At 49.4% G+C, this 14,621-nt stretch overlaps 1 protein-coding gene across 1 annotated transcript; it reads right to left on the bottom strand.

Annotated features, from left to right (window-relative positions):
* Nucleotides 1-5,176: 5,176 nt before the first annotated feature.
* Nucleotides 5,177-6,784, bottom strand: LOC127293755 (CBL-interacting protein kinase 7). Its single transcript, XM_051323396.1, has one exon. The coding sequence runs from the start codon at nt 6,700-6,702 to the stop codon at nt 5,398-5,400; it is 1,305 nt and encodes a 434-aa protein (XP_051179356.1). The 5' UTR covers nt 6,703-6,784; the 3' UTR covers nt 5,177-5,397.
* Nucleotides 6,785-14,621: the final 7,837 nt, after the last annotated feature.

Here is a 14,621-nt window from a genome sequence, read left to right as displayed (position 1 = left end):
CTACGCCTTGACATGAAGAAATGGTTTCTTCAAAGTCGACAACGGTATCTTTGTCTTGTACGTATAAGAATAATTTATACTACTCACTGGAAGTATATAATGTTCTCAAATTTATATGCCCCCGTGCCAAATTACAGACAACTTAGTTTTTCGGCTTCCTACAATGCTAATCATCACCATCCTGCTCTTTCCTTTGCTGGTACTAGGCATACCGACAGAGGTACCGACGAAAGATGAAAAGGAAACGAAGATTTTTTTTGGTTTCTCTTTGCAATGTCTGTCGATTCAGAATTGGCACCTGAGAGTCAAACACCAACATATGCAGCTCTTTCTTGCCCATATGATCCTCCACTGAGCCTACTTTCTTCTCCTAGCCATGTCGACCAGCATATTCAAATGATTACCTGATCCACCTTTTCACCTTCTTAGACTGGAGAGAACTTCCAGTAGTAGCTTGGGACAATTAACTACTCCTCGAAATAGGCTTTCGCCCCGCTTTATAAATAAAGCCGCACACGGTCAAACCGATACAAGGTAGTGAGGAAGACCTCTTACAAAGCAGATCAAAGATACAAACAGAGAACATAATGGAGACGCCACACCCTCCACGGTACAACCGACCCTACTAACTAAAGATGCACCCCGCCTCCTTGTGAAACCACCGGACATTGTCATCTCGTACCCACCAAGTTGTTTGCTGGGGAGGGCCGCCTGCCCTCCCGCTCTGGGCCGTGGAGCGCCGATCTTGCCCGCAGACAACAAGTACCAGGAACTAAGACCTCCACGTGTATAAGATAGGAAGCCGCCAAGTCCACCCTACGCCGGGATCGAAGCACCGAGAGAGGATTTGAGCATGCCCGCCGATGACAACGAGAACCGCCCACGGGAACCCAAGCTCCACGACGACGCCCCCAAGAGGTTGACGACACAAGGTGCCGCCGCCGCCGAGACCGAGAACGGTCAGAGGTTTTCACCCGGAGCTCACGCACAGGGGAGCGACCACAACGGTGCCCCCAAGAGGGACACGACACCCACGGGCGCCGTCACCGTTGGCGCCAAAGCGCTGGGCTTTCGCCCGAAATCGACTCCCTCCGCACGAAGGACCGATGTGCAGCCCGCCGTCATCAAACAGAGCCTCCAAGATAAGATCCGGGAGCCGCCACTGCCGAAGCACCACCGATGCCAGGAATCCCCGCCGCCCACTCCACGCCATCCCCATGTCCCAGGAGATAAGCCACCACCACCGCAACTTTGCCCGCCGTAGAGCCAACCGTGCAGCTTCCAGGGCCGCCGCCCCGGCATCCTCGCCCAACCCATCAACCGGCGGCCACTACCATATAGACCAGCGGCAGGGCAAGGGGCGTGAGAGGTCGAACCGGAGATTGAGCGGACACCGATCTGGCACGCGGTGGCTGCCAACCGAAGGCCCGCCTGGCCCCGGAATGGTCGCCTCCAACGTACGCAGTGAGGCCCGCCAGGCCCAGATCGAGCCTAGCTCTCGCCCGCCTGGCTCAGATCGGGCCCAGATCTCACCGGCGCCGCCCACCTACCGCGCTGCGCCGCCAGCCGTGCCGCCAGTGGTTGCCGCTGTCGTCCCCATCCAGATCCTCGCGCCACTGCCGCCGCCGTTGAACCGCAGACCCCCGCTGCCAGAGATGGGGTCGAGCCCGCGCCGCCGGGACCGGCCGCCGCAGCAGCTGCGCACGCCGCCCCGATTGCGCCGACACCACCATGAGGCCACCACGCCGCCGGAGGACCGACCGCGCCGCCGCACCCTCGCCAAGTACGTCGCCCTCGACGTTCCCCGCGGCCCGCGCCGTTTCTCCGTGCGAGGGGGAAGGAGGGCCCCGCCGCCGCCAGCGCCCAGGCTTTGCCCGGCGATGCCGTCCGGCGGCAGCGAGGAGGGGGAGGAGGAGAGGTAGGGACCGGAGAATGAGGGCGGCTAGGGTTCCCTCCCCGTCGCCCACGGGAGCGACGAGGGAGGGCACGGGTTTTCCAAATTCCGTCGGACAATTAACTACTCACTCCATTCAATTCCAATGAATAAGGCGTATTCGTTTTTTGTGTTTTTTCTTTGACCAAAATTTTCTCCAAATATAAAGATTATTGATAAATAATAACCATTATTAGAAAGTGTTTTCAATACGAATCCATGAGACGGAGGTAGTAGTACACAGGCTAGGCATGCAAGTTACTTGCTATTGTCGCTAAGCTACTGTCAAGTTCCTTCATTTCATTATGTCCGTGTCAAGGTCACTCCTTTTTCGCAAGCTGGTATCTAACCCAGTACCCTCTCGCTCTCGTCGACATCGATTAAACCGGTGCGCAGAGATGGCAATCAAGCATTTGGTTGAAGTGTTAAACTGTAAGGACGGACGGCTCTCTGAATTTATTTTGACTTTGCTTCAATAGCGGGCAGTGCTATTGACAACAAGCTTACAGTGCGTTAGATATATACTTCTTACCCTGGAAATTGGGAGTTTGTGAAACTATAATGTACATGTTTATCACTCAACATATATGACCAGCACAGCATCTTACTAAATATGATCATGTAAACCTCTTCCCTTCTTAGGGATACCTCGCCAAGAGGACAGAGAGCACATTCTTGTAAATCATGATATTCGGTCTTGCATAGACTACTTGTATGCACCATGTGAAGGAAACGTTAATTATGGCTAGCAAAATATCTGTGGTTGGTAAAGTTAAGTGAAGTTTCCATAGCGCACATCAGTTCTTGGAATCACGTGCTTCTGTTTGACCCCGACTTGCACTACCTTACCAAGATGCTTGCTCGTCCATCGATCCATCGTCCTCGCAACGTTCTGCGACATGGTGGTACCTATGGCATATTCTTCAGCAAAGCATCGAGCTACAGTACGTTTTAATTGGATGGGCGCAAATGATTCCAAATATGGGCAATAACCAGGTAGCCACTTCAGAACATGCATGAAGGAAGTCAGATGGAAGTTGGCTAGCACAAGAAATTAAGAAGCAACACAAACAGAGAATGTTGAGACATGATATTAATTCGTTCCTTAATCTTGAAACATTTCCAAATCTTATTAATAACATATTGCACTAATTGCTGTCAAGGTTCAAACATAAATTGCATTATGCATACTAATTCGTAGGGACAGTTTGCAGTTGGGTGGATTTTCACCTGGTTCAGTTGCAGCAGTATACCGGCCAGGTGGTGTGCATTATACCTGGAGATATTTTGGCAATTAATAAGAGTTAATTTCGGTCAATTTTTCGTCAGAGTTAATTGCCCTTATTGTACTATGGTATATGTGGGCAATAATCAGGTGGCACTAAAGAACAGGCAAGGAGGAACTAATGATGAAAGATGGCCAACACAACAAATAAGAGCACACACAGCGAAGGCGCCGTATCTTATGAATCCGTTCGGTTTGTGCATCCCTGCATCTGAACCATTTCAGACGTCCGATCTGAATCGTGCGTGACTAGCCTGTCTTATGCACTTTTACACTGAAGCGCCCACGTCCGGCCTGTTTATTTTGCAAAATACCACCAGAACATCGAAATGTTACAGCGTGAATCACTCCTCAACCCGTCGTCTAAGTCGTCTTATCCTAGGTTCTGAAGATGTCGCCGGCGACGGTGATGTGGTAGGCACAGAGTCTGCGAGACGCGGCCCTAAAGAATATCCGTTGGCGCTCGCCGCCGCCGTATGCGAGATGCCCTTAGACGGCCCGGACGTGATCTGACGTGCCCTATCCGATCGAGGTCTGTGACCGCCTCCGCGCAGATCCTTCTCTCCGCCCCGGCGCGGCGTCTACAGCCTCCGACTCCGTACTGTCGGCGTCCTGCGGGTGCCTGCCTAGTAACTCCTGTCGACACCTGAATAGCTTATCGATTCCAATTGCTTCGGCGTGCGTGCAGTGTAAGCCATTGTTGGCATCCTGAATAAGATTGGGAATTTAGAATATGAATGTACATCCTGGATTGTCTCGATAGAATAGGGAATCCTAATCAACATTCCACAACGCTTGCTGTGAGTCCAGTTAATTGATCCGGCGCATATAGCTAGCTAGATGCTAGCCGCCTTGGCGATTTTGCACCACAAGGACGCCGAAGATCGGTTACGACAAGCCGCGTTGGAAGATTGGGCTGAAACCAACAGCTGACGGGATACGCCGGCGAAGTTTTGGTCGCAGGTCGACTGTCTCCGTCTCTATGCGGGGCGTCACCATGGTGATTGAAGCCGGCAACTACCATCAATCGCAGGGACGACCGTGGGGTTCAGGCGTCGTGCAGGCGAACTGGCAGGGATGCATGTGCAAAATTGCAGGGCCAAGTTGGGGAGACGGCGGGCGTGTTTTTAGAATATTACCACGGGAGCGTCCGTAATGCTACGATGTTGATCAAGTGGTCTGAAACGATTTCAGATGCAGGGATGCACAAACCGAGCAGATTCATAAGATACGGCGCCCACAGCGAATGTTGAGACAGGAAATTAGTTCGTTTCTTAATCTGGTTAAATTCCAAAACCCTAACAATAATATGGTGCACTAACTGGTATCCAGGTCCAGCTATATGTATGCATAATTCGTAGGGACAGTTGCAGATATGTATGTTGGATGAGTTTTCTGCTGGTTCAGTACCTACTAGGGAAGAAGATGACAAATATACCGGCCGGGTGCTGCATGTATTAGATTTAATTCGAGACTATTTGGCAGTTAATAATAGTTGTTAATCTTGCTCAAAATTCACATGCCCTTATTGTGCTTGCAGGAAACACCTACCGAGTATTAGTGTATAACCAACCTCTCTTACTTATATGTGCTGGCATCAATTGTCTTTGGAAAGTCCTCATGTTGCATCTTTTAAGTTTCTATAAGCGAAAATTATTAGACTGTCTTTCAGAGAGTTCGAACAACGCTACAATCTGAGTCAAGTCACCTAAAGCTACCATATACTTGTATTATCGTCAGATTCAAGCCTTGAAGTTGAAGTAAGCATCACAGAAAATCATTCAACTAACAATCTAGCAACTCATTGCAAACAATCTAATCACACTTAAACTGAATGAGCCAACAATCATTCACGAACAATTAGGTATTTTCATTAGTATGTTAATTTAGGTTCCTTTGGTTCATGATATGTGTTCATATAGTCAAAAGATTAACACATCCATAAGACAAGCCAGCCAGGCAGGAAGGCAAGGTTATTATCATTAGATTCAACAAGAGCCTACTACAAGCTAGCATCACAAATTAAGACACAAAAATCTAGTTTCATTCCCCAAAAAATCTAATCACAGTGGTCAGAATTAGAGTGAATGAACTAACAATCTACCCTCCAATCTGACACAGTGCCACAGAGTCCTAGTTAGCTCTTTCTGGCATGATATTTGTACAGCCCCCAAACTTGTCACAATTCGTCGCAGCCGTGCCATGCCATGACCACATCGCCAAGCTCCGTCCTGAGCTCCTCCCATCCGAACGCCTGGAGCTCGTTATCATCCCCGGCCTCCAGCCTCAGCTCGACGAGCATCAGAGGCGGCGACACCTCCGACATCTCCATGGACATGGCCACGAGCCCCGACAAGCCGCCGAGCGGCAGGCGGTCTACTCCTTTCTTGCCCACCATGAAGTAGCCGAGCTTTGGACCCGATAGCCCGAGCTGTTCTACCATCTGCTCCGGCGAAGCTGTGGTCATGAACCGCTTCTCGCGGCTTCGCCGGTTCTCGCCGAAGAGTCCCGACAGGTCGAGCCCCGGCGACATGGAGATGATGTCGAACGCGTTCAGGGTCGGCGGGGCCTGGAACAGGAGGTCGCGCTCCGGCGCGCCTCCGAGTAGGCTTCCGAGCTGTGAGTCGAGGCTGAGTGACCGTTTGAACCAGGGGTGGCTGGAGAGCTCGGCGACGGTGAGGCGGGTGGCCGGGTTGGGGTCGAGCAGGCGGCCCACGAGGCGTCGCGCCGGCTGCGAGACCCACTCCGGGAGCGCGTAGTCGCGGCGGTGCGCCTTCCTGCACATCTCGGGGATGTTGGAGTCGTCGAAGGGCAGGCGGCCGACGAGGAGGACGAAGAGGATGACGCCGCAGGACCAGGCGTCGGCCTTGACGCCGTCGTAGGCCTTGCGGCGGAGCACCTCGGGCGCGGCGAAGGCGGGCGTCCCGCACGCGGTGTGCAGGTGGCCGTCGTCGCGGTGCGACTCCGGGAGCGCGGCGAGGCCGAAGTCGCAGACCTTGAGGTTGCCGTCGGCGTCGATGAGCACGTTCTGCGGCTTGACGTCGCGGTGGGTGACCCCGCGCGCGTGGCAGTAGATGAGCGCGGACGCGAGCTGGAGGAAGACGCGGCGCGCGGCGGGCTCCGAGAGGCGGCGCTGCGGGAGGGAGGCGAGCCTGGAGAGGAGGTCGCCGCCGGGGGCCAGCTCCATGACGAGGTACACCTTGGTCCGCGTGGCGAGCACCTCGTGGAGGCGCAGCACGTTGGGGTGGCGCAGGCGGCGCATGGCGGCGACCTCGCCGATGACGCGCGCGTCCATGCCGGCGGTGGCGGCCATCTCGGGCTTGTCGAGCACCTTGACGGCCACGGGCTCCCCGCCGACGAGGGAGCGCGCGTGGTAGACCTTGGCGAAGGTGCCGCGGCCCAGGAGGCGGCCGAGCTCGTACTTGCCGAGCAGCGGCGCGCCGTGCTTGCCTGATGAGGCCTTGCTGCTCTTGGCGACGGCCATGTCGAGGCAGATCGGCCTCTCCCTCTTGAAAAGAGAAGGTTTTGATATGGAGGCGGCGGTGGTGAGGTGTAGTTTACAAGGAGGGTGGGTATATATGGGGCGACTGTGGTTGGGTTTGGCACGTTGTTTATGCCCTAGTGGCTCTCTCTGTTTTGTCTCTAGCTTTTGTACCACTCGCAATGCGAGTTTACTTGTGGCTCGTTCCAAAAAAGAAACAAATGATATTTGGGGTGTACAAATTTCATACTACTAATTTTGAAAAATAAAACAAGATCTTCATTTGCAGATCGATATAGCCCGTCTCAACTTCACACGTCACCGTGCTGTCAATGCTTTCACCTGGATATTACATCTACATGTAACAAAATATCCTCAAGATTGCGAGTGGAGATTTGTGGCTGCCGGGTCCATTTAAAAAAAATCTAACAATCATATTTGTGAGTCTGAAAATTCTAAAAGATCTAGATGTAGCTAGTGATGTATCCCAGTATAACAAGTAAAATATCAGTTCAAATAATTTATATTTTGAGTAGCACAAAAATGACATAAGTGTGGATCTAAGTATTGTGAACAATGCACATTTTATTCGTCACTACATGAACCGGTACGTAAGAGGAGTCCATGAGAGAGGCGACTGTGAAACCCATAGGGTTTCGTCTCCTCGCAGGTGATGACGACGGTCTGCTTTGCCTCCGGTGGCATTAGGGCCGAGGTGTGGCGCACCACAACAACTTGCTCTTTTTCATTGTCTTCTTTGAGATGATGAGACGGCAGCTACATCTTAATCCGGCCCTATCATTCGCTTTGTGGTGTGCATAGCCCCCGAGGAAGGCGCGCGAAGGTTTGTGTTGTGATCCGATCCGTTTTCGTGTTCGTCGGTGTGGTTATGGATTTGGCTCTTCTAATCTATGGTTGTTGCTCTTCCGATCTTCATCGGTGTTCGTCATTTTCACTGGCGGGGGTTATTGCTCTGTTGCGTTGATCCTTTGGGGCTTACCACGATGACTGGCCGCCCGTCTACTACAACAAGCTTTGCCCGACTACGATGATGGGGTGCCTTCTACTCGCACCATTGCTCATAGTATGTGACTTTTATTATCATTGGTGTTCTTTGTACCACTGATGATGATTAATAGATCGGGTATCCTTTTCGCAAATAAATATTGTGCACATTGTTAATCTCCAAATAAATATCAGACTTTTTATTTTCGTGTAGTTGAACAAAATAATTTTGGATATCGATTTTGCATAATGGTATGACATATTTTCATAAAAAAGGGGCAGGATGCGTCATTGACATCGTCCATAAATTGTTTTCAGTTTTTTTTTGAAACTTGTAAAATATCTTTTTTTTGTAGTATAGAGGGGCTACTCGAGGTCGGGAGCCAAAGAGACTTTTCGGGAAGTTGTATTTCTAATACCCCTTCCCCGTTCCGAATTATCAGATGCTTTGGATATTTTATTTTGGACTACGCATAGTGAAGTTACAAATTAAAATATGCTTAGATACATACATATAATTTAGAAAGAAGTTACTATAACATTTTAGAATTCGGAATGGACTGATAGTCCTTGTCAAGTTTTTAAGATTTTATTACGCATTGCCCTCTGAATTGAACAGAGAGGAAATTTAACACTTTGGCATCTACCTGTTTTATTTTGTTTTGCGGCGACCATGCACTTAGACATTTAGTACGTCTACATAGCAATATGCAAATGTGTGCCTGCTCCCATTAAAAACCATGTAAAACGTTTTATCAGCAAGAACATGGCGTATGGATCTTGCTTGTTTGTTTGCTCAGATCAGATCAGCATGTCGACCCCCGGATCCTGCCAATTCCGAGGGCCAAAAGGAGGCCACCAGATGCTAGCAGCGCATGGCCGTGAATGGGGTTGGGTCCCAGAATGTAGGAAGGAATCATTCCATCTCCATCCTCCGCTAGCTCCTCCCGTGCATGCACAGCTGATCTGGAGCGGTGAGGAAGCGCCGCGGAAATATCGGTAGATCTGCAGCAAGCTTTTTGCCCGAAAGGAAATAAGGGCCAAATGGGATCCAGAGAAGGAAAATCTACGGCCGTGTATGGTCGCACGGCTGGCTCCAGTCGCGCTCCAGCCCCAGGCCTAGCTAGCGAGCCGCCTGGCGTGTACCAGAGGTCAACAGCGGCCGTGTTCCCGCCCCCTGCGGCAGCCGGAACCTTCACGATTGGAACAGCTCCGGCCTAGCTCTATCCAGCCACATTGGCCCGCACCTGCACATCTTAGATTTTTTTGTTTCACCTCGAATCGATTTTTCCTAAAGGTGGCTTTGCCTCCTCTGGGCTCCACTGATTCCTTCATTTTAATTTAAACGAATTAAAAATACATATTTTATGCTATAGAAAAATCTGAAAATATGTCTAGACGTAGCCAATAACGGAACCTAAAATCCAAACGCGAAATTGTTTGTATTGTGGCCACTGGAAGATTGCGGAATTTGGTTGTATCGATTGATGGTAATTATTAATTTATTATATAGTAGAAAAGACTTGGAGGGCAAGAAGCTTAGTAGAGCTAGATTTGGACAACAATCTTGAACTACCTAGCGGGGGATGCAACCTTTTGTTTTACTACACCCTGATTTTTTACTTTGAAAACTGTATTTTTTATGTCTTCTCCCCAATTTTTCATGGTTCACGACAACAAATGGTGATTTATTCAGTGAAAAACTTCATTTTGCTACTACATCTGTTGCAATTTTTGCCACTTTTTATTAGCACGATAATGCTTTTGTTTGGTCGGCTCACCTCATAAAAAAATTTGTGGCTCCGCCGTTGATTGTGGCTACACCGAAATAGCAAATCTGGCAAAATATCGAGATTTTAAAAAATTTCATACTCAGATTTGTACTTTTGTGATTTTTGTCCAGTTCAGACCACAAAGTATATTTGAAAACTATATCTTGCACGCTTTGGGATACGTCCAGAATTTTCTTATGTCAATTTTTAAAAATTGTATATATGATTTTTTTATATAAAAAATAACAAGATCACTAGAACTTGTGAGCCAAAGAAAAAAACTCTACGCCTTGATTTTCTGTTTATTTTCTTTCCTTCCTAGCAGAACTTAGCTCTCTCCCGAACCATGTATGGCCTTCTTTTTCGAGAAATATATCTGTGCTGCAAAGGAGATGGAACAAGCGACTGAAAACCGAGAACTAACTTGTGGTTTGATGGTTAGGAGGAAAGTGACACCCTCTAGCCCTCTAGAATTTAAAGCCTAAATTTGATATTCTGATGTCTCATAAAAGACGGAATAGACGATGTTCCCTTCGACAACGACACAATTGTGTTGACTGCGTTAAAATCTCAAGACCCACCGGATTGTTTTTTGAACTCGATCTATCAAAGGTACTTATATGGGTGGGATGTGTATATGTGTTCATATACGTTTTTGTAAAGAGTTTATCGTTTGTGATGTGCTTCAGTAAAAAAAAAAAAAACCCGACTGAAAACCATCGATCGCCCCCAAGGCGCACGAGCTCAGAATCGATTCCGTATGCTGTCGCTCGCAGTGCAAGCTCAATCTGGCACATGTATTTACTTGGCTATACTAGTGACTGACTGCGTCAAGTTGCTTTAGTTGTAATACTAGCAGCTAGGAGGTAACTTCATCAGTGTCGGTCTGTCAGTGTCGCAAGCAGGTGCAGGGAACGAGCTGAGGCCGCCGGCGCCAATCGAACAGAAGAGCGGCTAGCTTTCCCTCGTGGGTCAACTTGGCCCGACGTGCAGGGTGACCGTCCATTTTCCTTCGTATCTACCGTGCGCGTCACCGTCACACCGTGTGGGCTCTCTACTTCTCTAGTGCCATGCATACTGCCATGACGTCTATGCCAACCAGCTGCCGGCTCAGCTCGGCCGTCTTCTTCCATGTCGTGTGCGTGTGCTCGTCTGTAGGTTGCCACTTTTTTTGGGAATGGGGTGGAATAGAATGGAACCATTCCATTTCACTGGCACGGAACCGTTCCATCCTGTGTTCGGTTTGGACAAAAAAATTGTCACGAAACGGTTCCATCCTTGTGTTCGGTTTTGGAATGGGATGAGAATGGAATGGAATGGGTGAGATAATCACCCAATTAATTATTCTAAACTCGATTAATTATTTGTTAAACTTGATTAAGTATTGCTAAATTTGATTAATTATTGCTAAACTTGGTTAATTATTGCTAAACTTAATTAATCAGCGTGTGACAGTCACCCATTCCACCTCGTCCGGCCGAATCGGAGGAACCACTTCATTCCGGATCTAGAGGGAATATTCCATTTGGAGAACCACTTCATTCCATTCCAGTTTACAACCGAACGCAGGAACGGGCTCTCGGTGCGGAACGGTTCCATTCCGTTCCACCCCATCCCCAAACCGAACACACCTAAACATAAGGCTCGAAATGAGCCCAGTTTTGAATTAACGAAGCCATCAACCGACTAGGAGTTACACCAGAAGTTACAACACACGCGCCACACGCACAAAGAAACCCACACAGAAGACAACACAGATAACGTCGAGCCGAAGCGTCAGCTTGAACCAGGAGGAGGGAGCCTTGTCTTCTGCGGCACCGGAGCAATCACGACCATGTCCACACCAACACAACCTCCACCGCACCAAGACTGCAACCCACGGAGAACTCAACGACGGGCTGGACAACTAGCAGAGCTTGAGGAACCAAAGGAGGGGGGGTCTTGCGGCGACGCCTCCAAGAAGGTGAATGACGCAAGAACGTGTCATCGTCGTCGGCAGAAACAAGGTCCTACAAAGTTTTCATCCAGACCCGAGAGCCACCACCCCTGGAACTCGGGCTAGGTCCAGACATCATCTTCCCCTGGCATTGGGATAAGCACACCGGCAAGAGCTATGACTAGACGCCGCCCTAGCAAAGCCCCCCAAGACGCTAGGAAAGACATCAGCTACCGCAACAGACCGTGTAAAAGAAGCCATACCAACATTGCGAGAGGGGCTGCGACACCAACGCAAGGTTACAGGGTGAACCACAAGACACTACTAGAGAAGCTTGCACAAAGTGAGGACCCTAAGAGGGCAGATTGGGGCGGAGGGACAAAGTCCATCACTTCGAACAAGAGAGACATCATCGGGATGCCTTCAACAAGGGAGCGACACCCGCAGGTGCCGTCGTCACCGGCACAGGCCACCACCATGTGCAGCTTTCACTGAGGTCCAAACCCGATCGAAAAACCGATCGCCATCGCGAGGGAGTAGGGTAGACATCGCAGTAATCACTGCCGCGCCCCCAACCACAGGCGCACTATGAACTAGCCCCAACTAGGTTCATCCGCAGGGTGAAAGCACACCCAGGCTGGCAATGGTCGGCCAAACCCAGATCTAGAAGTCAACGACGCTAGAACGGCGGCAACCAGCGACCTCACCAGCCCCATGCCGCCAACACCTGCACTAGTACGACCAAACTGATCGGAGGGAAACCAGACTACCGCCGTGGGAGCAGCAGTAGTACTGGGCACGCTGCCAACCCGGCAAGCATGTGCCGACCCAGAGACCCATCCCGGATAGCCAGCAAGGACCACACCCCCAAGCGACATCCAACCGTCGGAGAACCCCGAGAAAGCAGGACTCCGACGGTAGCGAACCAGGTCGCTGGGTTCAGGCCCGCAGGAGCAAACCTACAAGACAGTGGAGGAGCCACCAGGAGCATCCATAGCCACCCGCAACACGCGATTGGGCCAGGCCTTGGCAGGCCCAGATCTGGGCCCACAAGCCCAGATCCAGTCGTCGCAGGACAACCCTAGGCAACCAAGCCGCCGAAGGACCAGGCGGCGCTGCGCAGGGGAACCACTGATACGTCTCAAACGTATCTATAATTTCTTATGTTCCATGCTACTTTTATGATGATACTCACATGTTTTATACACACTTTATGTCATTATTATGCATTTTCCGGCACTAACCTATTGACGAGATGCCGAAGAGCCAGTTGCTGTTTTCTACTGTTTTTGGTTTCAGAAATCCTACAAAGGAAATATTCTCGGAATTGGACGAAATCAACGCCCAGGGTCTTATTTTTCGACGAAGCTTCCAGAAGACCGGAGGGGATACGAAGTGGGGCCACGAGGGCCCGTACCCATAGGCCGGCGCGGCCAGGGAGGGGCCCGCGCCGCCCTATGGTGTGGGCCCCTCGTCAGCCCTCCGACTATGCCCTTCCGCCTACTTATAGCCTTCGTCGCGAAAACTCCAGTACTGAGAGCCACGATACGGAAAACCTTCCAGAGACGCTGCCGCCGCCAATCCCATCTCGGCGGATTCAGGAGATCGCCTCCGGCACCCTGCCGGAGAGGGGAATCATCTCCCGGAGGACTCTTCATCGCCATGATCGCCTCCGGATTGATGTGTGAGTAGTTCACCCCTGGACTATGGGTCCATAGAAGTAGCTAGATGGTTGTCTTCTCCTCATTGTGCTATCATGTTAGATCTTGTGAGCTGCCTATCATGATCAAGATCATCTATTTGTAATGCTACATGTTGTGTTTGTTGGGATCCGATGAATGTGGAATACTATGTCAAGTTGATTATCAATCTATCATATATGTTGTTTATGTTCTTGCATACTCTCCGTTGCTAGTAAAGGCTCTGGCCAAGTTGATACTTGTAACTCCAAGAGGGAGTATTTATGCTCGATAGTGGGTTCATGGCTCCATTGAATCTGGGACAGTGACAGAAAGTTCTAAGGTTGTGGATGTGCTGTTGCCACTAGGGATAAAACATCAATGCTTTGTCTAAGGATATTTGTGTTGATTACATTACGCACCATACTTAATGCAATTGTCTGTTGTTTGCAACTTAATACTGGAAGGGGTGCGGATGCTGACCCGAAGGTGGACTTTTTAGTCATAGATGCATGCTGGATAGCGGTCTATGTACTTTGTCGTAATGCCCTGATTAAATCTCATAGTAGTCATCGTGATATGTATGTGCATTGTTGTGCCTCTCTATTTGTCAATTGCCCAATTGTAATTTGTTCACCCAACATGCTATTTATCTTATGGGAGAGACACCACTAGTGAACTGTGGACCCCGGTCCATTCTTTTACATCTGAAATACAATCTACTGCAAACTCTGTTCTTTACTGTTCTTCGCAAACAAACATCATTTTCCGCACCATACGTTTAATCCTTTGTTTACAGCAAGCCGGTGAGATTGACAACCTCACTGTTACGTTGGGGCAAAGTATTGTGATTGTGTTGTGCAGGTTCCACGTTGGCGCCGGAATCCCTGGTGTTGCGCCGCATTACACTCCGTCACCAACAACATTCACGTGTTCCTTGACTCCTACTGGTTCGATAACCTTGGTTTCACACTGAGGGAAAACTCACTGCTGTACGCATCACACCTTCCTCTTGGGGTTCCCAACGGACGTGTGTCAACTTCACGCATCAAGGATTTTTTCTGGCGCCATTGCCGGGGAGATCAAGACACGCTGCAAGGGGAGTCTCCCACATCCAATCTCTTTACTTTGTTTTTGTCTTGCTTTACTTTATTTTATTTACTGCTTTGTTTGTTCTCTATATCAAAAATACAAAAAAACTAGTTACTAGTTTTACTTTATTTACTGTCTTGTTTGCATTCTCTATATTAAAAACATAAAAAAATTAGTTACTTGCATTTACTTTATTTAGTTTGCTTTAGTTGCTACTGCTAAAAATGAGTAATCCTGAAGTTGAAGTTCGTTCGTTTAAGCAACAAGGTGGAGAAAGTTTTAAAGATGCTTGGTATAGAATTAGTGATGCTCATCATAGGTGCACTAAGAAACACTCCACTATTATCCTACTTAGGAACTTTTATGTTGGTATCTCTAGCTGGAATAGGTATGTTCTTGATACTCTTGCGGGAGGTAATTTCCTAGGTACCCCTGCTT

This window comes from Lolium perenne, chromosome 4 (assembly GCF_019359855.2).
Source record: "Lolium perenne isolate Kyuss_39 chromosome 4, Kyuss_2.0, whole genome shotgun sequence".
Taxonomy (NCBI): domain Eukaryota; kingdom Viridiplantae; phylum Streptophyta; class Magnoliopsida; order Poales; family Poaceae; genus Lolium; species Lolium perenne.
Note: the sequence above shows the minus strand (reverse complement) of the source record. Positions and strands in the feature narration are given on the sequence as shown.